At 30.5% G+C, this 27,686-nt stretch overlaps 2 protein-coding genes across 2 annotated transcripts; one reads left to right on the forward strand and one right to left on the reverse strand.

Annotated features, from left to right (window-relative positions):
• LOC113363420 (UDP-N-acetylglucosamine--peptide N-acetylglucosaminyltransferase 110 kDa subunit-like) lies at positions 1–26,573 on the forward strand. Its single transcript, XM_026605925.1, has 13 exons — positions 1–156; positions 888–956; positions 1,063–3,312; positions 10,517–10,576; positions 11,546–11,756; positions 12,177–12,360; positions 12,438–12,506; positions 15,387–15,583; positions 23,664–23,859; positions 23,934–24,977; positions 25,064–25,748; positions 25,824–26,109; positions 26,198–26,573. Exons 2-13 carry the CDS (start codon positions 905–907, stop codon positions 26,364–26,366), a joined length of 5,403 nt encoding a protein of 1,800 aa, XP_026461710.1. The 5' UTR covers positions 1–156; positions 888–904; the 3' UTR covers positions 26,367–26,573.
• On the reverse strand, positions 8,532–9,419 carry LOC113363422 (nucleoside diphosphate kinase). The gene is made up of 2 exons (XM_026605927.1): positions 9,159–9,419; positions 8,532–8,921 (listed from the first exon to the last, which is right to left on the reverse strand). The coding sequence occupies exons 1-2, from the start codon at positions 9,330–9,332 to the stop codon at positions 8,589–8,591; spliced, it is 507 nt and encodes a 168-aa protein (XP_026461712.1). The 5' UTR covers positions 9,333–9,419; the 3' UTR covers positions 8,532–8,588.
• Positions 26,574–27,686: the final 1,113 nt, after the last annotated feature.

Raw genomic sequence — 27,686 nt, forward strand, 5'->3', positions numbered from 1 at the left:
TAATTTTAATATTAATCTACTGTTATTTATTATTATCAATAATAATAATTATTATTATTAGACATCGATTTGATTCATGTGGCGTGTGTTTGGTGAATTCAAATGTGCCGGCTCTTTTGTGGTCTTTAACTGCTTCAGTTGATATCTGTAAACAGGGTATGTTGGCGGCATCGTGTACGAGGCAGATGTTCGTAACAATTAATTCGGATCGAAATTCTTTAGGAAATTATTCAATAAATGATTTTCATTTATTGCACTTGGTGATTCAGTTTGTGTTATGATATTTATTGTTTAAAATTAAACTGTCACTTGCGTTCGCTGCTCGCGAATGAGGTGGCAATTATATTTTATGATTATATTGTTATCATAACCTCATTTATAATATAATGAAGAAATTGAAACAATTGTTACCTAAATTGCGCAATATAAAAATGCCTTATGATTTTTTGTTTAAGTTTGTATGTCGGTGTGTGCAACAAAATAGGCGCCCAAAACGATGACACCAGGTGTCTGAGAGGTTCCCTTTTCACACAAAACTTATTCGTATATGTAACTCGTGCATTATTCTATAGTTGTAATATTGAAATCTCTTAAAATATTTTTTTCAAAATGATTTATAAATACAACTTTGTCACAAAGTGTAAAGTAACTAGGTGCTTCATAATTACTAATGTAATGAAAAAAAACGTCGGCGCCATTTTGAAAAGTATTTTTTGATTTATTTCACAATTCTTTTTCAAGACACTAAAGTATTAATTATGAACTGCATATGAATACACTATTCAGTTACTTGATTTTGATAACAGTTATGTATGATTGTTTTCAGTTGGTTACTCACTAACCTTTATGAATGGTTATACTATTTATTAAATGTATTAAATTTTTAGACATCTGAAGAACCAGAATGGCTGAAATAGGATCTGATGCAGAAATGCACATCGATAATGAGGATAATGGTATGTATAATGTCACTTTTTTATCATGTTCTTATTCGACCGTTAATATTCATGATCATTGTATGAATAAGGTTACATTAAGTGATATCTCTCAATATTGTTGCAGATGTAGAAAGTGATAAAGTAAATGGTGCTTTTAATGGCTCTGCAGAACTTATGGACACTAGTGAATGTGCGTCACCAACTACTTCTGTTGATAAAAACTTAGAAGAAAATTGTGAGGATGAAGAAAGTAATAGTCAAGATAATCTAAATAATGAGCACATAGATTTCAATCCTAATGAAAATAGTAATAAGAGCTTTGATGATAAGGACGACAGCAAATCTTGTGATAATGATGAGAATGATGCAAGCATGTCAAGACCTGATTCTGTAGTAAGCGAGAATTTATCTAGAAATCACAATACAGATAGTCAAGCTAGCAACCATAGCATCAGCAGTAATGGTTCTTCACAGCAAGAATTTAGTAATGGCAAAAATAAAGAAAATAGCAATGATACTCAAAGTTCTACTTCAGCTAAACAGGAAGATGGAATATTGATACCATCCGACAGTGAAGATGAAGTTGAAGCCTTGGATGAAGACACCGAAGAAGAAGAGGATATGGTGTCAAATGGAGTGAGCGTTGATGAACCCATGAGCATCCATTCAGACAGTGAAGATGAATGTGTTACTGAGGCTGAACCCAATAAAACTGATGATAACAAACAACTTAATGGAAACAAAGATTCTACAGATGTTCATGAAATTGAAAGTGATAAGGAAGACTGTGTCATAAATCTGGATACTCCTGAAAAAGAAGTTAAGGAGAAACCTGCAGAGACTACTCCTAGACGTAGCAGTCGTAATATAACTCGCAAAAAGTACTCTGAAGATTTTGAACAAGACTTAGATTTTCATAAAAATGTAGAAAGTGACTTAGAGGAAGTTGCTGTGGCTGATCCTTTGGGGGATTCATCATCAAATAGATCTTCAAAGCAAAAAAATAAATCAGTACCTATTGTTGTTAAAGACACCAAACGTTTAGTTGAAATTACAACAAAGAATATGACTCCTAACAGTACGGCTAATAACAAATCTGGAAAGAAATCTCCTACTTTAGTGATAATTGATACAAATTCCATTTTATCAGGACGAGGTCCTGTGCCTATGGGAACTACAAAACAATCATTTTCAGTGATGCCAGTAGCTGTTCCTGCACAAGGAATGTATCCAGCAAATATTCGAGGGGCAACTATCACCCCAGTAAATAACACAACAGTGCAGAAAGTGAATCAAACAGTGGCGCCAGTGGCATCTGTACCTAGCTTAGTTTTACCAAATCTTACAGATGACATGTTTGTTGTAGAAGCTCCTAGTTTTATTGTACCCTATGTTTATGAGAAACCACCAACAGAACCTTTCCGAGAGTTTGTTGATAAAATGGGAAAAGAAGTTGAAGAGGCCAGAAAATTAGAAGAAGAACAAGAGAAACTAAATGAGACAAAGGAGGAAAAAGAAAAAGAAAATGATGAACAGAATAATGATGAAAATAAAGAACCTGAAATCAAAAAAAAATCTAAAAAGAAGCGACGGAAAGAGGGTGATGATGATGAATCTTGGGATGAAAATGATACTTCAGATACAGAAGATGAAGATGATGTAGATGGAGAAAAAGTTCAAAAAGAAGTTTTAGTTAAAGACATTAAAGAAGATTCTTTAGAAGCTATTAAGAAGCATATTATAACACCAGATAGTGTAACAACCGTCAAACCTGTCGATAAAAAAAGTGATAGTTATTTTGATAACCCTATTGGTAAATTTTTCATGAACATAGGAATAAATTTAGTACAAGAATATGTTCAAACAGACTTGCTCAAGCAGCAGAAACGAAAAAGGGATCGAGAAAACAAAACATCAACTAATAGTACTGCTACACAAATGGCAATAAATTCATTAATTAAAAATCTTGAGTTCAGTAAAGAAAACAATGAACCTTATCACTTTGAACAGAAACGTTGTGAGATATGTAATTTTAAAACTGAGTCTTCATTGGCACTTGCACATCATATGGAAACTCCACACATGCGAAACTATTTCTATCGTTGTAATTTCTGTCCATTTGAGATTCGAAGTCCTCATGATATCCTAATTCACATGGAAGTTGAACACAAAACTAAAGGACGCCTAGAACGGGCAGCCTCATATCACCAATGTCCAAATTGTCCATTTGAAGATAATGGTAAGGCAAAATTAGCCAGGCATCAACTGGCTTGTGCAAAGAAATTCAAACCTGAGGTCAATCTTGGACCACCTTTGGACTGGGAGCCTCCAGCCAAAATCCCAAGGACTTCAAGACCTAAACAATCATTAACTAGTGCGGCCTCAGCCTATCAGCAAGCAATGGCAAATCAGGCGCGAATTCAACCTGCACCAGTGTCTAAAATGACCTCTGGCTCAAGGGGGAGAGGAAGGCCGGCATTGAATAAGGCTTTATCTGTACCGACAGGAACATCAATGATAAGAGGGAATATGATGTATAGAACAAATGTTCAAAACAGTAACCAGTTGTTGCTGCCTAATAATTATTCTTATAATGCCAACCAGCTAATGCAGGTAATAATAGTGGAGATCACATTTATTTAATGTTTGTCTAAATACTTGATTTTATGAGCATTTTACATTGTTGGAGCTTCATAAAAGTTTTTAAATATAGGGAAAAGCATGTATGTAGTGACTTCATTTTTGTATTTTTTTTTTTTTTTTTTAATTTTATTAATTTGTTGTTCAAAAAGTAAAAGTTGCATGTTATGTTAGGAATGCTCTCCAATAAAACAAAATTGACAATACGCTATGTATATATTTAATATACAAAGATCAGTCTAATCTGCTCCCCCCACATGATGCAATCTCTATCTCTGAGATAGGCTGATGAAGTATTTAATTATTATTGTGTTTAGGTGGTTGGCACCTCGGTAAATATGCTGCCTGGCACAATGGTGGCCACCAGTAGTGGCTCAGTCACTATTCAGGTAACCGTATGAGTGACCTAAGAAAAAATCCTGAAAATTAATGAACTCTCTTTCATCCTTGCGCTACTAACTAATGCATTTCTGAATATTTAATCATTCTATCATGAAGGGATTACACTGTGGGAAATGATTGATAATTGTAATTTATAATGGTTCATAATTAGAAATGATTTATTCAAGAGCTTTATTTTGGATAATTAAAAGAAGATTCTATATTTCTAAGATCTTGAAAAATATTTGTAATAACCCAACATTAATTTTTATTGGCTTTGTGTATTATTTCTACCAATGCTACAACTTTACTTGCAACTAATTTATGAATTAATAGTAGTGAAAATTTGTGTGAACTTAAATAATTTATTTTATATTTTACATTATATTGATTTGCAGCACTTCTTTTTCCCTGCAATCTACTTTGTACATTTGTACATCAAAATGTTATATTTGATTCAAGCACTTTTTGTGTTCAGTAGATTAGAAAATCGTATGCAAATAATTTACATGCCTGGCAGCTGGAGTTTGCCTTTAACCAAAATTGTTTTCCACAATTAATTTTTATTGATTTTATCAGTATAACCCATAAGTTTTAAAAGATCAAACTGACTTTAAGGCCTCAAAATCTTTACACAATTTTAGCTGTACACAATTTTTAATAAAAAATAAAAAAAGTCTCAAATATTTTGAAAATAATCTAGGATTAAAGTCATGGTTGTGGTGTGCTTTCTGCATTTATAATATGATTTTCAAAAGTGTTTCAAACTGTTACTTTTGTGTTCCAACATACATCACACTTTATAATTATGTATTAATGTATTTGATTCATTTTAGACAACTCCCAGCGGCTCATCAAAAGCTACAAACAATTCAAAGATTTTACATCAGCCAAGTATATCAATAACTCCATTGCCTAGGCAATCTGTATCTTCGAGTAGCACTAGTAATTCTCCAACTTCAAATGCCAATAAGCCAGGCCAACAGGCTACAGGAAAAGCAGCATTTGTTATTTGTGAAATTTGTGATGGTTATATAAAGGACTTAGATCAATTAAGAAATCACATGCAGTGGATTCACAAAGTTAAGGTAATTGACTAGAATATGCATGCAATATGCCACAACGATTTATTGCTCAATTATTTATCAAAGAATTATAATAAATTTTGTGTTTTTTAGATTCATCCAAAGATGATTTATAATAGGCCGCCATTAAATTGCCAAAAATGTCAGTTTAGATTCTTTACTGATCAAGGTTTAGAAAGGCATTTACTCGGATCTCATGGTTTAGTGACTTCATCTATGCAAGAAGCAGCTAATAAAGGCAAGGATGCTGGCAGATGTCCAGTTTGCGGTCGAGTAAGTTGAAAATAACTCTATTGTTTCCTGTTGTGTAATTGAATGAAATAGATAATTCTAAAGTCTTACAATTTTTTCATTTAGGTTTACCAATGGAAATTATTAAACCACGTTAATCGCGATCACAATATGACTTTAAAACCTGCACACCTCTCCTACAAATGTACAGTATGTACGGCAACATTTGGAATGTACAAACAATTTGAAAATCATGTCTATTCAGCGCACAGTGTGGTTGCAAAGAAAGTCATGGATAAAAAAGCAACGCCTGGCAGTGGCAGCAGTAGTAGTCCTCTAAATAAAGGTGGAGACTCCTTGTTGAAGCCGTTAAAAATTAATGATGAAATAACTATTATACCTCAGCCACCTAAGCCCCGGCCTGGGCCTGCTAGCAGAACTGCACAGAACAGCAGTGCCACATTGACTGTCACTAAAAAATGATGTGGTAAAGTAAGTTAGCATTTCAATCTCTTTTAGTTAAATATTTGTAAGATTATCATATTAATTTGATTCTTGTTCATTATAACATATTCATATTTTTATTTTTAGAAGCAGAAGAATGATGTTTAAAATCAAAGTGAAAAGTTATAGTGTATAGTTATATTTGAATAGATAATGTGAAAGAGATGTTGACTAAAAGAAAAGAACGTAAACATAAGAAATAGTTGAAATAATATTTAACAGATATAATTTTGTTGATTAAAAAAAAGTGCTGTTTTATTAAAATGATGATAAATCAAGCAAAAAATACTGGAGAAACAATCAACATTCATTGATAAAATCTGGGCTAAATGTGCCTTTTATATTGTGTGACCGTTTACATACACCTAGCCGGCAATTATATATAAAGATTATCGTGTATGTTGATGTGTGATTTAATTTGCTGTCATTTTGTATATAGAGAAAGTTTTAAGTAATGAAATGGTGAAGATATCTTCAGAATTATGCCATAGTTTATAAGTGAATTGTATTTTAATTAGATCTAATTTAAGAAAAACAATAAATAGTGTTTTTTCCTTCGCAAAACTTTTTACAACCACATGAAAATATAGAACATTTTTTATATAACATATATTGATCGTACTTTAATCATAATTATTTCAAACTTTGTTGAATTTTATTTATATATGTTGAATTTTGGCATGTAGTCTACATTAGTATAATCCTGAAGATATTTATTAGAAGCTAGAAGAATCATAAATTCCTCAATAATGGTGTTTTAATATTCTTCAACTGAAAGTTGTAATTTAAGTGTAGATTATTTATACCACCTGATTGAATGTGCTAAGAGATCCTGAATTATCCATTTCGTTATGAGGAATAAACAAATCTAAGTTTTAGTGGATTTTTTTTCTGTATTTTAATTTCACAGAAAAAAATATGTAGGATCCCAGGGTATTTGTGTTAGTGCATAATTAAAAGTGGTGATTTATTTGAGATAATGTAATTTAAATAAAATGGCTCAGCAGGAACTTTAATATTTTTTTTACTCTGTATTGTTTGAAACTTGTTATAAACATATGACTGTAAACTAAATGTATTAAACTTAACAAATAATTATATCAAAATGTACATAATCTCACACGATACCAAACATTGCATTGTACGATAGCTATGGTATAAGAAATAAATAAATATGTTCTTTATTTTGTGTTTTATTAAAGTAGTAACTTAATAAATTGCACGTCATTATACATATTTCGGGCCTTCTTCTGAATGCAAGTTTTATTCGTCGAAGTTGGTAAAGATAAATTTTATATTACGCCTGATCATTTTGCAGCCTGTAATTAACTGTTGTAATGATTCGCCTATTCATATTGGTCTTTAGCATCCACCGTCCGAGGAATAATGTATTCCAATTGGAATCTCATAGCAAGTTCTTTCTCGAGAATAACGATTTTATTTGTTTTGAATGATTTGAGCTTTGGTTAAGATGCTGATCGATTTGACGAGTCACTGCATCCAAATTAAAGTCATTTCTCGAAACGGCTAATTCTTGTCGTTACAAAAATCTGATAACACAAATAAATCCAAGACAGATTTTAATATTGCGAGTCCGATTAGAAGGACCCGACGAGTTTTATTGGTGTGGGACGAATCAGTACATTCCAATTGGACTCCAATCGCAAGCTTTCAATCGTACGAAGATCAAAACATACTGAAGTTGGTACAGAAAACAGTGTTGTGTTGAATCGAGCGGGAATTTAAAACCTTTAATACATTGATAAATTCAAGCGCATCAATATATTTATAAAAAATATTATCACAGTTAAATTATACGAGATAGTTTTCTGAATACATTATACTTATAATGTTAGTGAAGTGTGTGTCGCTTAAAATCGTAAGTTTATGTTCATTTATCTATTGCTATTATAATTCATATTCATATTTAATAATGTTGCTTTAATATTATAGTATTTATACATCCTTACCAAAATTGCATTAAATCTTGTTGATTTAATGCAATTTTGATCAACATTTCTACCACATTCAACTGATTATTATATAATACAATTCTTAATTGATTTGATAATAGAGTAACATTCATATTCATAAGAAATGTAGGTATACATTATAATATATTATTATTTATTTAATACGTTATAACAGAAAAATTTCATATATTCTTGTGCAACTAATTTTGAATCTACTACTCTTGTATTTAGTTTGTTGGATGAGTGATCTGTAAACAAGATGACTGAAGCATATGAAAAAATGCAAAATGTTAAAATAATCGCAAATATACAGCTGCTTCTATGATGCTTCTTTTTACAAACATTGTTGGTTTAAAAGTAGGTAAATTGTCCACATATATTTAATTGATTTTATTGTGCCACTCATATTAATTTTTTTTTACTGAAAGGCTTAAAAAGTCTGTGGAGCTTTTGCACTTCCCAACAGGCATTAAATGAAAATAGAACCAGAAATCCTTTTTATTATCTATAATGCACATTACTTTGACTGTAATAATTTATTTTATGAAACAATAGTACTAAATACTTATATGATTCTGTAGCTTTTTATTGAATTGTTAGTTATTATTGGATTTAACCGGTTTAACATGCATTTATAGTAAAGTAAATAAATAGAACATATTTGAGATCAATTCTTTGCACTTTGCATGATAGTTTGTATTGTTTAGTGTACTCTCAAAACCAGTTTTAAATAGTATTGTATGACCTATTGATAAGAGTATTGCAAGTAAAATAAGAAAATTTCAACAATATTTTTATTTAAATGCAGCTTATACAAAATTCAAAAATTATCACATTTATTCATAAACCCATGATTCATGAGCTGGGGTCCAGGAGATTACTTCCTTTTCAGTGAACCATAAAGCAATTTCCTTCTTGGCACTTTCTACACCATCTGATCCATGGAGAATATTGCGGCCAACTTCCACACAGAGATCTCCTCGGATGGTTCCTGGGGTCGAGTCAGCTGGATTTGTAGCTCCTAACATAACACGACCAGTTTTTACAACATTAGTGCCTTCCCAGACCATGGGGACAACAGGGCCAGAGCTCATGTATTTAACTAGTCCAGGGAAGAAAGGTCTGGCAGAAAGATCGGCATAGTGTTTCTTCAAGAGCTCCTCTGATGGCTGAAGAGAAAAAATATAATGAAAACACAGAATTCATAAACACTAAGGTAATTAAATTAATCAAAGCAAGTTTGCAATCATATGTTGTTATAACCTATATAAACACATTGTGTAATTTTTATCAACATTGTACAATATTGTGTCAATTAAGTAAATTGAAAGTCTAATTGAATCATCAAAACACGTTATATAATATCTTATCCCCTACGGTGATTATTAATGGAGTTCGTTACTCACCCACATGAATTTCATTGCTACAAGTTTGAATCCTTTAGCTTCGAATCGTTTGATGATTTTTCCTACCAAACCCCTTTGGACGCCATCGGGTTTCACCATAATGAAAGTTCTTTCGCGTGCTTCAGCCATTGCTCTTGAAAATAATGAAAAAAATGAAAGCAGAGTACAGATCATACGATCTCGGCAAGCAAACTGGTAGAATAAGCAAGATGACGCCGACGAATTGCCGGTTTTCAGAAACGTCACTAATGTCTTCTTCGTAATTTCCCGTGTGAAGTTGGTAGCTGTGTAATTAAGGTGATTCATAGCCTCGAATCCATAGCGCTAAAGACATTTTTGATAATTTCAAGAAATATTTCAAGCCAATAATAATTAATTTATTAAAATTAAAGTTTGAATTTGCATAAATAGTATTTTTTCCATAATATTTTTTATTTATTTTTTAGTTTGGTAAGTATCAAAACAACTTAACATCTGCTCATTATCTATCTCGCTCATTTTTCTCTTTTTAACATTTTCTTTTATATGACACAGTGGTGATCATTACCAGGTCGTCAACACTTAAATGTAATTTAATTTATTTAGCAAAGTTTATTTAACAACAATATCAACAACCAATTTATTTAGTTATCATTACTTTTAATGATGATGTGCTTTACTGCCATTATATTAATAATAAGAAATAATAATATGTCACAATAAAATATACGTGTTCAAATGTTGTACGTATTTTACATGTGTCTAATATTTTCTATTTTATTGTGTAAATAACAATTAATGATAAATTATTGTTTATATAATTAGAACTAAATTTCCATAAGTTTTAAAACTGAAAATTTAAAAATAAGTTTTGTGTAGGTCTTAGGAAAAGAGCGATACAGATACATAGGCCGTTTATATTTTAAGTAAAGTATATAATTAAGCGCTAATATAATAATTCAACGTGTCCGTATATTTATATTTACACATATTTTTTTTAATGATATTATTTTTTTTTCAAAACTTTTTGCCATTTTAATCATGCCTTGCTAATAATATATAAGCTGCCTTGTTCCTTGTCCTTCACTGGCGAGAAGCCTGCAGCGATTCAATAATTTCATCTCACAACATGGCGAACGATCATCTAGTTGACTAGCCGTGTAATAAATTGTTTTGATTATCGAGTTTTTTTATTGAGATATTGCTGTATGCAGAATTCGCGAACGGATTGTGAATTTAGTGGAGTCGTGTTTAATGATTAAGGACTTTTATAATATAAACGTGAGAAATGCAATCCCACAGCGCTAGTGTTGGTCAGACGGCTGGCGTTCACATTCAACAAAATTCGATCGGTGTTAATGCCGTAACGGGGGTACAAGTGCCTGGGAATACTGTTATATTGAAAATGAACGATATCGCTCCACCGATATCTACTGTAGGTAAGATAAAAATTAAATGGATACATATGGATATAATACTAAAATCATCTGCACCTGCAGTATCTTTAAGAATTTTATACACGTTTCTAATGCAACCGAGTTGCCTAATGGTACTTAAATAACATATAAATTATTCTTCACAGATTTGTTTTAACTTTATAATTATATTTATATCTAATTGTGGGACTGCGAATATCATGAAAACCTTCGCCCATGCAAATTCTATTTTTACAGATTTATTTTTCCCTGACCTTGCAACTTGTCTGCATTATCGATTTTTTTTACTACGATTGTATTTCAGAATATAAATTTGGTTTTATCGTTATTCATTATGCTTGTTGCTAGCCTACATTAAATAATTTAATAATACTATTTTTAAATTATTAATAAGCAGCAAATTAGTTGCAGTCAATTTTATTTCTATTCCAAAATTGATTGGTAGAGTCGTTGATTACTAAATCAATGATAATTTATAAATAGTCATACATAAAAGATTATTAACAATAATTAAATCATTTGCCTATTTAATGTTGTAAATTCTTATGGAATTACTGGTCATAATTTTTTTGTGACTTAGCAAGCAAATTGTCTGCATCATGCAATTTAATTATTATTTCCATAATTTCTTCTAAAAATTGAGCGGACAACCAGGTTATTCTTATCTTGCTTTTGATAATAACAAATCTAAATATAATTCATATGTTAGCTAGTGAAGAAAATGATTATATTGATATATTTCTTACTTATCTTAGATAAATATTAACTTTTGTGTATATTTGGGTTATCATTTTGTCTGTGTACATTAATATTTCAAAGGTGTGATGATGACATTTTATTTTTACATCGTTTTTCTTTAGAAAGAAGTGCTTTTTCAAATAATTATAACTTTAAATTTGTTTATCCTACGATCTTCATACTTGTAGATACTTGATTTTTATGTCATATTAAAGTTTTATTTTCCAACTACAGGTTTACTAGAATTAGCTCATCGCGAGTATCAAGCAAGTGATTATGACAACGCAGAAAGACATTGCATGCAATTATGGAGACAGGAGAATGGTAACACAGGAGTGCTTCTGTTGTTATCCTCAATACATTTTCAGTGCAGACGACTTGATAAATCAGCTCACTTCTCATCATTGGCTATCAAGCAGAATCCATTGTTAGCGGAGGCTTATAGGTGAATATAATTCTTATCTTATTTATAATCCTACTTTTATTTATTTTTATTTACATATATACATTATTTTCATATCTCAGTCAGACAGAGGTGCCTGGTATGAGAGATTATGAAAAACAGTTTTCATATAATATTTACATTTCATTTGACTATAATATTTATTTCATTAATATAATATCTATATATAACTCTTCAGTCTTCTTTTTCTTCAATTTCCATATAGTACTTCTTTATTTTTCTTTTAAAATTATCATTATCATTGGTCATCTTAATATAGTCTGGCAATTCGTTATATATTTTGGTAGCACTCCATATGACATTTTCTCTCAAATTCTTTTTTCTATTGCGTTCAATGTGAAAATTGTTGTGTTGTCTACTTGTTTAATCATTACATTAAAATCAACTATTACCTTGTTTCAGCAATTTGGGAAATGTGTACAAAGAACGTGGACAGCTTCAAGAAGCCTTGGAGAACTACAGACACGCAGTGAGACTAAAACCTGATTTCATCGATGGCTACATAAATTTAGCAGCTGCATTAGTTGCAGCAGGAGATATGGAGCAAGCTGTTCAAGCCTATGTTACAGCTTTGCAGTATAACCCTGTGAGTAATCAACCTGATATGTGAATAGCAAAAAATCCATGATCACCTCAATATTTAAATGTATTTTATTGTTTCAGGACTTGTACTGTGTTCGAAGTGATTTGGGTAATTTATTGAAAGCCCTAGGAAGATTAGACGAGGCCAAGGTAAGTGTAATGGTGCAAATAAATAAAACGATGTTATATGATATAAAGATCACAATATATTTTTTTAATAATAATTTTAATTTCTTACAAGAATCTCATTTAAATAATGAAGTTTCAACATTGACATTGAATTTGTTAATTTTGGATTTGTGATATTTTATTTGTGTATTTTAATTATATATAAACATGCATACTTGTAGAAACTTATTTGCATACTTTCTGCTTTGCTCTTTATATTTTGTAAGTATATTTGGATTTGCGGTAATTCAAAAATGCCATTATGTAAGGCCAAAACATGTTTTGGTTGTAAAATTTCTGTCAATGGGGCATATTGGATTATTATAAAATCCAGATATTTGCGCGTAGCCTGTAATGAAACAGCCTTTAATGAAACAGCGCGTAGATTTTAGTGAAAATTGTGAAATATTTGCGCGTAGTCTCTTTGTTTCTTGCGCGTAGCATATAGATTTTCGATTTTTATTTTATTTGTGTCGAGAGTATGCATTTGGTCACACAGACCAATTTTTGGGTATCTTTCTTAATTTTTCAGATGATTTGTATTATGTGATCTTTATTGAATAATATTTATATTATGTTCATGACAAATTCTATTTTCAATTATTTTCTTTAATAAGTGTTTCTATTTGTTTTTGATTATTATTTATTTTACTTTGAATTAATGTTTATGGATTGATGAACATAATATGAATTTATTTAATAAATGACTGATATTTTATAAAATATTACAATTTCAAAATTAAGAAGCTCAGAAGTGTCATTTAAAAAAATTATTGTGATCGAGCATAAATTTAAACATTTGGACCTCATAAATAATTCAATACGTTTTCAAGTCCACAAGTTTAAGTTTATGAATCCGGGGTATGTGAGGTTTCAAAACCCAAAGAAATGATTTTGAATAACTAGAAATTAAATCTTTTTTAAAATTAAGATAGAAAGAAATTTGGATTTTGAATCAAAACCGATGAAGATGAAATAGTTGTGACCAAAACTAATTTGAATCTATTTTTTTCTTTTTATTGATATCCACCAGACCTTTGTAGATTGCAGCGCTGTGCGGCTCTTGGAGTTTTTGAAAATCTAAATAAACAAAAATTCAAAATAAAAAATGCGTTTTGAAATTGTGATCTGTCCAAAATACTCCAAATTTTGGTGAAATCTTCTCCATTCAACGGTGATCAGGTAATGTTTGGTATTAAAATCCAACAATAACTTTTATAGGAAGACAAATTGTAAAATAATCTTAAATTTACATAAATAGGTCCGAAAAATGTCAAATTTATTTTATTTTTGCAGAGATTTGTGTCAGCAAGATAATTTTTTGTTAATTTTTCAAAAGATGTTTTATTTTTAATTATGATGATTGTGTATATGTTGATATTGATTTTTTTTTCATGATTTCTCTTTCAAAAATGCTGATTGATTCCTAATTGATGTACTAATTGCATTTTGCGTCAAGCCAGCATTCATAGATTTGATAAATAACTTTTGAAGATTCCTGCATGATTGTCAGTGCTTTTACACACAAATACTACCATTAAATATTGCATTGCGATGTTCGTTTGTTATTTATCGAATCTACATGTATGCAAAGCCCTATTATAATTAAACTTGATAATTTATAGAAGAAAGCAGTCGTGTGCGCTGGCGAATGCGAATAAACTACAATTTAATATTAAATTGACTGAAAGTAAAAAATATTTACAATTTGCCTCCGCGAATTTGTTTCCTATGCATTTATTACTTATATATTATTCTAGGTTTCTACGGAATTCATTAATGGCTATTTGTATTCTTTTAATTTTTCTTTACAGATCTCACCATGTGTTGTGCGTAGTTTATAAGTTCGTAAGCAAATTGTAATATATTTTTTTAGAATTCAATCTTTATAGTAGAGTGAATATTTTATAAATGAATTTGCTATTTAAAAAACATTGTACAGAGTAGCCTGTATGATATGCATAGTCTAAATTTTAATGAACTACAAAATGTTGCAGGCAAATTTAGAAAAGGCAAAATATAAATATAAATTTTTGCAAGCAGAAGGTATTATTTGTTTTTAAACTGTATTGTTTGTTTATTACTTTTTTTTTTACTACATTTGTCTGCATAATTTTGTGGTTTACCGCAAATCAAGATGACAAGGCAAGTTAAGATGAGTGAAAAATGGAGGTGAAATGAAAATCAGCAAAGTTTTAACTGTGTTAGTTGTACTGGCTGCTTTTTACATGAACAAATTGGAAAATGAATTTTTTAATGCTGTTTTATTCACTCTTTATAAAAACTGAATGATTGAATTACCAGCTTGCGCGTTTAAATTTATATATAAAATGAATATTTACCACTTACTCTTGTTCAAACACTAGCTCTCATCCCATTATGTTTTTATATCTATCAATGTGTTACCCAAACTTCCATGTACTCCTCAGTTTTATTGTGCTGTTTAAAACTAAGAATTAAAAAAAATCTTTGCTGCGAATAAAATTTTGGCAAAATTTAAACAAAACTGCGCGAAAAAGCTTGCGTTTTACTTGCGCTCCATAGCAATGTGTTAGTATTTTTATTTCTTAATTTATTAATCTTACATGATATACATTTTAAGCAACAAAAATATCTAACACATGGCTAAATTTGATTTATGAAATATGCAAAGCGATTAAAACAGTGCTAAATACCTTTCAAAACTGCAGCGAATAAAAAATACTTGTTGTGGGTTCTTAATTTCATGTGTGCAATAAAATCTTACAATATTTTTGGTTCTGCTGTAATACCTTTTATTGTAAGACTTAATTACACCATTCACGTTCCTCATTGCTTTTAATCATTATAAAACTCTTTTCTATTTTCATAATAATCGTGTAGGCCTGCTATTTGAAAGCCATAGAGACCAGGCATGATTTTGCTGTCGCCTGGAGCAATTTGGGATGTGTCTTCAATGCTCAGAGTGAAATTTGGTTGGCCATTCATCATTTTGAAAAAGCTGTGGCTCTTGATCCCAATTTTTTGGATGCTTACATCAATTTGGGAAATGTGTTGAAGGAGGCTAGGATTTTTGATAGGTGAGTGAATAAGAGTATAATAGTGAATGTCCTGTATATATATATATATATATATATATATATATATATATATATATATATATATGATTTTTAAACTTCTGAACTAAGTGACTCCTGTAAAAAAATATTTTATCTAACGTTTTGGGGATATAGGATGCCCCATCTTCAGTAATTATTAATTACAAATGAGTTTTTTAATTTTTTCTATTTGCTATCAATAGAAGCGGACATCTTAAATTAAATAATTGAAAACTAGTTGTGTATGGCATCGTGCCTCAAGGCAAATTGCAGGAACTTTCCGTACCGTAACGAAATGCTCGAAAAATATGTTTTCTTATAGATAATTATAAATATTGTAAATTGTCTAATATTTATATATATTAGACATATAAACTGAATTACAAAGTTAAAATTATTTATTTAAAGTATATAAATGAGCTTTAGAACTTCAGCCAAAATTAAAATTAAAATTTGAATTATTTTCGATATACAAAAAAAAATTTTTTTGAGAGAAAAATAATTGAAAAAGAAAATTTTTGTAATAATCGTTTTCTCCAAAAGCAATTATTTTGTCGAAACAAGCAGAAAGTTTTTTGAATCATTCAAATCGGATACTTATTTCTCTCAAAAACTGCAATTTTTTGCACATTTAGCGCAGTATCTCCGAAATCGCTGGAATTGCTTTTGCCAAAATATAATCACCACTTCTCCCCTTCATTACGAATTAAATGTTCTCTGAAAAACTCGATTTCTATTTTCTGCACTCTTTGCTTCTTATCTTTGAAACGGCTCGACCTATCAATAGGAATCGAATGTTTTTTGAACCATTCAAATCGGTTTATCCGTGCGCCCGAAAACGTGGACGAAAAATTGTATCCATAACAATAACTTACTCTATGGGAAGTTAATTTTTTAAAATTCATAATTAATAAGTTGGTCAAACTTATATAATGAACTAACTGTTTGAATTATTAAATGACGTTAAACTAGTGATTCACTGAATTATAATATAAAAGTTGAAGTTTATTTAGGAAACCAGCGGTCTGATTATCATTGTTAAAACATTAATACACATAACAATGAATGAATTAATTAAAATCCTATTATTCTCGACGCGATTATCGAATATATAATGATCAAATTACACAAACATATTTTACTTTTTTGTATTTTTTTATTTTTTATATTTATAACGGCAGTAAATGGTAAAAGCTGTTATGAATGCTATCTGTCGTCTTAAACCTGTCTATTCAGGGTTCAGTACTCAATTTACATCTTATCCTATATGTATATTTCTGTCAGTTATTTTCGACTGTGTATCTAATTAATCATCCTAATATATCAGTTTGCTAATTAAGATATTATGAAGGTAATTAATCTTATCAAAAACACGATTTCGTATTCCTCTCTCGAACACTTAGAAGCTCGGCGAACAAGATGATGGTATTGATTTTATGTAGGAGTTACCCGGTCATTGCTGCGTGTCTGCGAAAATGAATTTCGAGACATATGCTTAAGAACATTCTTACAACTGCTATAAAAACGATCGTAAATGATCATTAATTAATTTTATAATGGTAATTAAACTACTTACAAAAGCACGCGAAAGGCTTTCCAACTTGAATTGTTTTAAGTATAAATAGCTTTATATCAATTGTATTCAACAACTTTGAACTCAAATATGCATTCGATAATGTCATTCTTTTAATTTTATTTGAACGTGATGTTAAATTTATAAACAATTTTTCACACTAAGAAGTTTGTATGTAATTATGTACGTAGTATACAATTCTATTTACTCTATTTATAGAATACGAATTTGCATGATAAATACCTTAGGTAAACAACATATTATCTAATGCTGTCATCTGCAGATACACATTTTCCTACATTTTCCATGTTTTCACTGCGGCCCTCTTGGTGAGTGGGTTGTTTTTATGTATTTTCCTATAATTTTCCATTGCTTATATATATGCATATTTTTATATATTTACATATAACGCATATGAACACAAATTCACGTATATATTTACACACACACACATATATATATATATATATATATATATATATATACATAATTAGCACCTCATTAGTCAAATTATAAAAAGATTTACGACACTTGATGTATTTTAGATTTACTGAATGATGACACACATCAAGTGGCGAAACGTATAATTAACAATGTTTCGCTTTTAACCTTGTTTTATTCGACTCTAAAAAGTTTTTTTTTAATTTTAATAAGACCTGAATCGACTCATGCATTAAATATAATCCAATTCAAATCTTTTTGCGCCAGTTTCCTTAATGCGAAAAATATTTTTCCGAAGCCTCTATTTCTTGAAAAATTGCTCGTACATCTTATGTATTATTCAATTTCGATCTGAATATATTAGAGACAGAGTTATATATAGATTTTGTTATTTATATTTATGCCTTGATCTATTTGTAGAATGCAATTTGTACATTTCGATTCCATACATAATTTTTTACTCTAGAATCATTATTGTTTGGAATATTATCGGAAGTGTTTTTTGTGTTTGTCCGAGAAGTTTCGGTTGCATACATTTATTTGGCAACAGTCCATGTTGGAAACACTTAAAAGTTATTATTATATAATAATAACTAATGGCAACAAAATGATTAACGACGCATAGAAATTGATTACGAACTAATATCAATATTTTTTCATCGAAAATTAATTGTTAAAAATTAACAACTGTTAACCTTTTAACTACCCCAAACAGTTTGTCTATATATTAGGTTGTCAAATATCTCATTCGCTTTTTTGCTCTTGGTTTATAATACAAAAAGGCGGAAGGGAGATATTAAACTTATAATTTATTTTATATGTATCTTAATAAAAAAAAATGATGTTCTAAACTGATTTTTTGAGATGCGTTGCAGTGTAACTTACGACACTGCAATATTTAATTAAAACTTAAATTTAAACAAATTTAATATCTTTTAATTATATTCATTACGGTGAAGTGATAATGCATACATATAAAAACTGTTTTAATATAAGCTGTGATGTGTTTTCTAACTTTTATCATTATGATGTCTGTTTCAATGTGGCGTTATATGTTATCCGAACGTAAGGCATTGAATTTTGTTTTATTCATTTAAAATTCTTTCATTTGCGTCAAAGAAATATAATAGATTATTTATAAAATCATTACCCTCTTTTAATATGATGTTCTTTTTTCGCTATTTTTGCTCCCTTAGGGGTCGTAGGCTTCAGCATATATGTTACAGACAAATATTATTATTTTATTGCCCTCTCTGTCGAGCCCAGAATTCTTTTTAAAGAGCGAACAGGATGCAGGATGCGTCCTGGTGCGCATGGTCGATTACGACACTGTGCAAGTTGGTTAACCGGCGAGATAAACTTTCTGCGGAGGGAATATTGATTGAAAATTCTGTTTGATGGATCAAATTCACAGATTTTTAAAAATATATTATATATTTTATTTAATATTTAACATTGTATTAACACTTTCATCTTTTAAGGCCATTTTAATTCAATATGTATGACTCAATATGCATATCTTTAATGGACAAATTATATTCAAATGTGTTAATTCAATATTGACTAGAAATAATACAGTTGGTCAAAACCAACAGTAAATCATTAGAGGATGAAAATGCGATTTTAATTTACCACTACCTAATTTTGGATTTAGTTATTTATATGCTTTGGACTTGAATTTAAGGCTCCGAACTGTGTATTTAAGATACGGTAAAATTGCATTTTATATTATGGACGCGTATTATATAGGTTATCGTATCTTAAGCCTTTTCATAGCTTAGAGAAAATGAGAAAATGTTCAAGAGTTTGAATAAGCCTTCTAATATTAAACAAAATGTGCTTTATATCCCTTCCAGCTTTCGTGCAGATCTCATCGGTCCGCATCCCTGGATCGTAGGGCTTTCGCTTCTACGTTGGCTTTAGTAGTCCGTAGAACGTAGCACTAAAAACGCACTTCGTAGATACTAAACTTTTTACAACAAAACATTCCTCTGTCCTTTCTTCTCTTTTAGATACTTCTTCTAAATTAATTCTTTGAGATTGTACTTCCAAAAATTAACTAAAAAAAACTCACTATTCTAAAGAAATTTAAAAAAAAAACGTAGTACGAGTTACGAAACATATATACATTTTTATCGTGCATTAATATTAAAGTGTCGAACACGAATTAATTTACGTGTAGTGTGTATAGAAACGTCCTTTTTTATAAAATCTAAATCCTTTATATACAAACTAATTAAATGTTCATGGATGTAACAAGCCGTCCTTGTATTAGACTGATTATTATAATTAATTATAATTAAATGTAATACAAAATATTCGTATAAACTGTTTTGTAAGTATTAATTATAACTATTTGATAGTCAGACTTATGCTTTAAATCATTAATTACAGTAATAATTTATCAATTTATATTGAAAATTTACGACATCATCTTGGCGTTCTTCCAAACGAAGAGATATACAATTTCGTTATGAAATTTTGAAATGTGTTCGTGTAAACATTATAGAAATTGTTTGAATTAAAAATAAACTTGTACTAACAAAATCGTTGATGTAATGCACATTCTTTGATAATATAGGAAGAAAAAACTGAAGTGTTTATTCATTTATCATTTTTTTAAGTGGTAAATAATCATTAAAAGTGGTAAAAATGTGTACGCCCACATATCAAGACGCTTTCCCGATGTGAAAGTTCCATTAATTTTGCTCGTGTGCAGATGTATGATCCTGATCATTCCTTCTATTATCCTTTGAATTATCTTGATTATCGAGGTGTTAGCGACAGATTCTTTTAATAGCTTGTTTCGGCTTTGATTTTCACCCAAGGACACCATGATGATGTCTTGACTGTTTGGCGGCATTTATTTTGGGCGCCCACGTACAATTTTAGAACGTTGTCGTAACTCTGTCAGAATATCAAATAATCGCACGTGTTCTCTCCGTTACTGACACCGGACTTCAGTATTTCCTTTTAAAAATGAATAAAACTTAAGTAATCGTTTTTAGTAATAAAAAATTAGATGCTCACTATTTTTAAGAGTTAGTAAGATGTTTTATAGTGTGTGATTTTATATAAAATATGTGATCATTCCAGGTATCAAAAAATATGTATGCACAACATTTTTGGGACTGACTTATAAAATATGTATTATTGAATGTGTTAATTTTTCTGATGTATTAAAATAATATAGTCCAAATGTTTATAAATGTGCAAAAACATGTCGTGGTGTACAATAACAAATTTTATCAAATCCAAACCGACATTTTCTGTCGGATAACATTAACTAACGTGTGTGTTCTCTTACCCAAAATCGTGGTAAAACTAAACGAATTTCTCTAATACGGGTCTAAATTATAAACACAAACCTTCTCATCGACAATACGAGAATAATGCCACGTCCGAATTGTTGCCAAATTACAATATAGCATTTCTTTATTTATTTAAAAATAATCTTGACTTGTGGGGAAAATGGAATACCAGTGTGTCGTTATTTATACAGTTGTTAATATAAAGCATCCCGTCGATCCAAAAGTTGCCGAGACGACCAGCAAGCAGGACGGGTCGAAGGGATGCTTGGATTGTCTGAAAAATCAAATTAAAAGGTTAGCAATGATAAATTATTTGCAGTATTAAAAAATTGTAGGTAATCGGTGTTTCTCAATCCTTTATGACTTAACTGATTAACTTTGAATATGCGAAGGTAAACTACTTATTAGTAAAATTTAAAACATTAACTTATATTATTTACATTAATATTTATATAAATATATATATATATATATATATATATATATATATATATATATATATATATATATATATGTGTGTGTATGTATGTATGTATATTATACTTGGTGCACAGAATCCCAAAAACCCTTCTTACGAGTGCAAATGCTTTTACCGATTATGTTTCAATTATTCTCTAGATACGGAACTGCGATAGAGTGACCCAGTAATTGGCCGAACAGTTCCATTAATTAGTAATTGGTTGTCGCCAAAACATCACAATTTAATTGGTCTCTATATTAATTATTGCATAATCGATCGTTTATTATTGGAAAATTTACCGATGCATGTCATGATATTGCAAATTTGTTAAATTCACCATGTTAAATGCAGAATTTTGAACCATGTCATGACTGAAAATGGATTAGTTATTTTCGGAGATACTTTTTCAGATGTCATTGAATTATTCCTGATTGACTTGAACCGTTTCCATTGGCCGTGTTCCAAAAAGAGCATGTTTCGGATTTACATTATCAAATTCAATTTGTCAAGTAAAAAATAATTACAAGAGACTTGACGCAATCCTTGTAAGTAAAGGCTTATATTGATTCGTTTGTGACCAAAAAATATTTTAGAAAAACTTGGATTTTTTTTCGTCTCTTTCCGATAAAAAACAAAATGAACAAATTGCCAATGGAAATGCAAACAGTATTGCAATAGGATACTCGATGGTTATTCTATGTATTCGACTGAATAATTAATAAAGTATTGATCGCTTTTTCATATTCGTGTGAACAGGACATGAACTTTTAATTATTTTCATACATAAACTGTGTCTAATTTGCCTTATGAAACATTACAGTGAATTGATAGCCGTACTGACAAGTATAAAGTGATATAGAAACTAGTTGTGTATGGAATCGTGCTTTGATGCAAATTGCAGGAACTTTCTGTACTAAATTAAAATTTTGAAATTTTGAATTACTTTCGATATTCAAAATTTTTTTTGAAAATTAAAAAAGTTTTTTCTTTCCCTAAAAACAATCGTTTCGTCAACACAAACATAAAGTTTTTTCGTATCCTGCGATACGGCTGGACCTGCCTTAGCCAAAAACTAACCACCACTTCTCTCCATCATTACGAATTAAATGTTTTTTGGATGATTCAAATTGGATACTTCGTTCTCTCAAATACTCGACTTTTATTTTATGAACTCTGCTAAAACTTTTCAGCACATCTCCCCATCAATAGGAATCGAATGTTTTTTTAACCTTGAAATAGGTTGATTCTTGCGCTCGAAAACGTGGACGAAAAATTGTATCCATGCATACATACACGCACATTTTTTCTACGGAATTCCCAAAATGTTCAGAAACCTTCAAAACAATGAAGATATGCAATAATGTTCAATTTCGATATTTGGACAACAAAGTTAACAAGGATACAATATGTGAGAAAATGTGCTCTGGCACAAATAATCTGCACCGGGCAAAGCGCCATTAATAATAAATTGCTATTATATATTAAGTTTTTTTATACCTCAACGTTTAGGAACGTACTTCATTCGTTCTCGGAATTATTTAGTAATGGCGAAAATATTTTGCCTTTTTGAAAACAAATTGTTCCTAAACGTATATTGCGATTAACAGCGATAAAATGTGCTTTACTACTTAAACAAATACTAAACATTTCTCGGCTTGCACACGTTTCGAATAATATATTTTGCATAATATCATTATATAAACAAACAGCGAATTCTTAATCTCGAGATAAGAATTCTGGAAAATATTTTGTTTTCACGACGGGATTCGTAATAATAATAATGTTAATTGGTAATTTGATATTGTATAAGATTTATAATGATATTCAACCATTTCTATATATATATATATATATATATATATATATATATATATAATATCGAAAATGTACAATATGGTATGCTGTTTATATAATGACGTACGAGTCATTGTGTACATTTTATATTGTTATACAAATACATGAAATTTCATTTTGAATTATTAATAATTTGTATAATACTGCTATGAACGAACGCTAGTGAATATTTTATTATGCTCACAGCACAGTTCGAATTTTGATTTCTAAATTGGCTCACAGCAAATTACTTAACAGATTATTGATAATTAATTTTATTGTCTTAAACGGAAATGTGCAACTGCATTCAGAGATTCACAAATTATGTAAAGAGAAAGTAAGATTTTTTAATAATAGAAACATCGATTGCATAATTTTAAAATAATTGAATTGTTTATCATTTTCGACCATGTTTTACTTATTCTGGAAATATTTTTTTACCAGAGCTGTAGCAGCCTATTTGCGAGCCCTGAATTTATCCCCAAACAATGCAGTGGTGCATGGAAATCTGGCATGTGTTTATTATGAGCAGGGGCTCATTGATTTGGCTATTGATACTTATCGGAGGGCTATCGAACTGCAACCAAACTTTCCTGATGCCTATTGCAATTTGGCTAATGCACTCAAGGAAAAAGGACAGGTAAGGGTAGCCGCTTGGCTTTGGTGCTACATGTAATTTTTGGAAAATACACCAATTTATCATATTGGTTGTAGGTTGCTGATGCTGAAGAATGCTACAATACGGCACTGCGCTTATGCCCATCGCATGCTGATTCTTTGAACAATCTGGCTAATATAAAGCGCGAACAAGGTTATATTGAAGAAGCAACTCGGTTGTATCTCAAAGCCTTAGAAGTTTTTCCAGAATTTGCAGCAGCCCATTCAAATTTGGCTTCAGTTTTGCAACAGCAAGGCAAATTAAATGAAGCTCTAATGCATTATAAAGAAGCTATTCGTATACAGCCCACATTTGCGGACGCTTATTCGAATATGGGTAACACTTTGAAAGAAATGCAAGATGTATCAGGAGCCTTGCAGTGTTATACCCGAGCAATACAGATCAATCCAGCATTTGCTGATGCTCATAGTAACTTAGCTAGCATCCATAAAGACTCTGGTAACATTCCTGAAGCTATTCAGAGTTATAGAACTGCTTTGAAGCTGAAGCCTGATTTTCCTGATGCTTACTGCAACTTGGCACATTGTTTACAAATAGTTTGCGATTGGACTGATTATGAGGCTCGCATGAAAAAACTAGTGAGCATTGTAGCTGAACAATTGGATAAAAATCGTTTACCCTCAGTCCATCCTCATCATTCCATGCTTTATCCTTTATCTCATGAATTCCGTAAGGCTATAGCTGCAAGGCATGCCAATTTGTGTTTGGAAAAAATTCATGTTTTGCATAAACCTCCTTATAAGTACCCTATGGAGTTAAGGGGCCGTTTGAAAATTGGTTATGTCAGCAGTGATTTTGGTAACCATCCCACGTCTCATCTGATGCAATCTGTTCCCGGTCTACATGATAAAACCAAGGTTGAAGTATTCTGTTATGCTTTAAGCCCAGACGATGGAACTACATTCCGGGCTAAGATTGCCAGAGAGGCTGAACATTTCATCGATCTGTCACAAGTCATGTGCAATGGGAAGGCTGCTGACAGGATCAATGCTGATGGAATTCATGTTCTGGTTAATATGAATGGTTACACCAAAGGAGCTAGAAATGAAATTTTTGCTTTAAGACCAGCAGCAATACAGGTAAAAATAATACATGTGTAATAGCTTATTTACCTGGTATTTTATTTATATTTAAATATTTTAATTATAAATTTATCATTTTGAAGGTTATGTGGCTGGGTTACCCTGGCACAAGTGGTGCAAGTTTTATGGATTACTTAATCACTGATGCAGTTACGTCCCCCCTCGAGTTAGCTGATCAGTATAGTGAAAAGTTAGCCTACATGCCGTACACTTATTTTGTTGGTGATCATAAACAAATGTTCCCTCATCTGCAAGAACGTTTGATTGTCAGTGACAAGAACCATGGATCAAATTCTGTTGCTGATAATGTTGCAGTTATAAATGCTACTGATCTATCACCACTGGTTGAAAATACTGATGTGAAGGAAATTAGGGAAGTAATTCAGGCTGCCAAGCCTGTTGAAATATCTTTAAAAGTGGCAGAGTTACCTACAACAACACATATAGAAACTATGATTGCTTCCGGTCATGTTCAAACATCAGTCAATGGTGTGGTCGTTCAGAATGGCTTAGCAACTACACAAACTAACAACAAAGCAGCAACCGGGGAAGAAGTTCCGCAATCCATTGTTATTACTACCAGACAACAGTATGGATTACCTGATGATGCTGTTGTTTACTGCAATTTCAATCAGTTGTACAAAATTGATCCAGCTACTTTACATATGTGGGTAAATGTTTTGAAAAAAGTTCCAAATGCAATTTTGTGGTTATTGCGTTTCCCAGCAGTTGGAGAACCTAATCTTTTGGCACAAGCAAACCAATTAGGTAAGTGAAAAATGTCTTAACTAAACAAAATGAACTGTCTATAACAAATATTTTAAAATATTCAAATTTTCTTAGGACTTCCTCCTGGTAGAATAATATTTTCAAATGTGGCTGCTAAAGAAGAGCATGTGAGACGTGGTCAACTCGCAGATGTATGTTTGGATACTCCGCTTTGTAATGGCCATACCACTTCAATGGATGTTTTGTGGACTGGTACACCTGTAGTAACGCTTCCGGGAGAAACATTAGCTTCTAGAGTAGCTGCTTCGCAACTTGCAACTTTGGGTTGTCCAGAATTAATTGCCAGGACTAGGCAGGACTATCAAGATATAGCAATTAAATTAGGCACTGACAGAGAATAGTGAGTAACGTTTGAGAAAAGAATAATTCTTTTCCATTACATTATATTTGATATTAGTTACTAATTTCATTCTATTTTATTTTTTCAGTTTGAGAGCTATGCGTGCAAAAGTGTGGACGGCACGAATGACGAGCCCTTTGTTTGATTGTAAAAAGTATGCGCAAGGTATGGAAATGCTATATTCTAAAATGTGGGAAAGACATGCCAAAGGAGAAAAACCAGACCATGTGTCTGCTCAAGTTAAAGATGAAAGTTAAATTTTATCACTGTTGGTTTATGAAAGTTAAACTAAAAGCATATTTTATTAAGTATGACACAAGCTATACTCAATAATAGATTGTGTGTAATTGTATATTTTAAAAAGTGCTCTCACTTTAGAATTAATTTGAAGAACAATCAATTAAATGCCTCTTCAACTTGTAATGATTGTGATTTGTGAATTTTGATCTGTGATTGCGAAGTAAACAATTATTTCCTTTTTTGTTTTATCAAAAAGATTTTGTTTAATGTTAAATATTGTACAAAGGAAATGTTATGTACATGCTAGCTGATGTATACTATATTTTTTATAAAGCAAATAAAATATAGCAAAAAATCCAAAAGGGGGGCATGTAATTTGATGACAACAAAGATTATGCAGAAAAGGGTAATTTTTATTAGAATTTCTCACTTAATTTTAATGTTTTTGTATGTTTGCAGTATGCTTAAGATGTGTTTGTGTTTTGAAATAAATTATTAGATATTATGTATATTACAAATCGTTTTCTTCTTGTTAGTAAGTTATCTTTCAGGTTTTTCTATTAAATACTAAATAGTTTTTCTATTATGTTTATTTTGTACTTGTTTTATGAGACTGATTATTGAGTTGTGAATTAAAACGAAATTCGCAATTAAGCAATAGCATTAAATTGTGTTAAAAATTATGATTTGACATCAGCTTTCTGATGAAACCATAAATATGATCGTACTAATTAAAAACAACAGTCATCGTGGACAATATTGGAATATAATATATTGTTATGGCAGTATAGACCCTAGACAATATTAGAATATGATAATATTCATGGCATAGACCTTAATACATTTGTATTTTAAGGTCTATGCATTGGCATTCATAATGAATATATTGTGCAGGGTTTAGGTTTATTTATCTATGGTCGATGGTCATAATCCTAAACGATATGAGTATATACTTTGAATTATATGGGATCTGAAAGATGCTTATTGAGTATGCTAATCTATGAGTATATTCATGGTCAATAATTGTTAACGGTTTACGCAGAATGTTATTGAACAAGGGCACCGTGAATACTTTGATTTGATTCCCGAGAGTACTTTGTTTCTGTTTCTTAAAGTTTGATAGTAAATAACCACCTAGACAAAAAGTGTGTGTTTTTGAAGACGTTTGATTTGAGTAAAAAAGCATGGATATATATCGACGAATTTTTGACTTGAAATATTAAAAGGCAAGCATTTTTTTTAATTACAATATTTATTACAACTGTTAAATAATTTAACATCTACTAATAATAATAAACAATAACATAAATTTAAATAAATAAGATTACAAAGGATAG

Source organism: Ctenocephalides felis, unplaced genomic scaffold (genome assembly GCF_003426905.1).
Source record: "Ctenocephalides felis isolate EL2017-DRISC unplaced genomic scaffold, ASM342690v1 CF-g0.4_SCAFFOLD_00845, whole genome shotgun sequence".
Taxonomy (NCBI): Eukaryota; Metazoa; Arthropoda; class Insecta; order Siphonaptera; family Pulicidae; genus Ctenocephalides; species Ctenocephalides felis.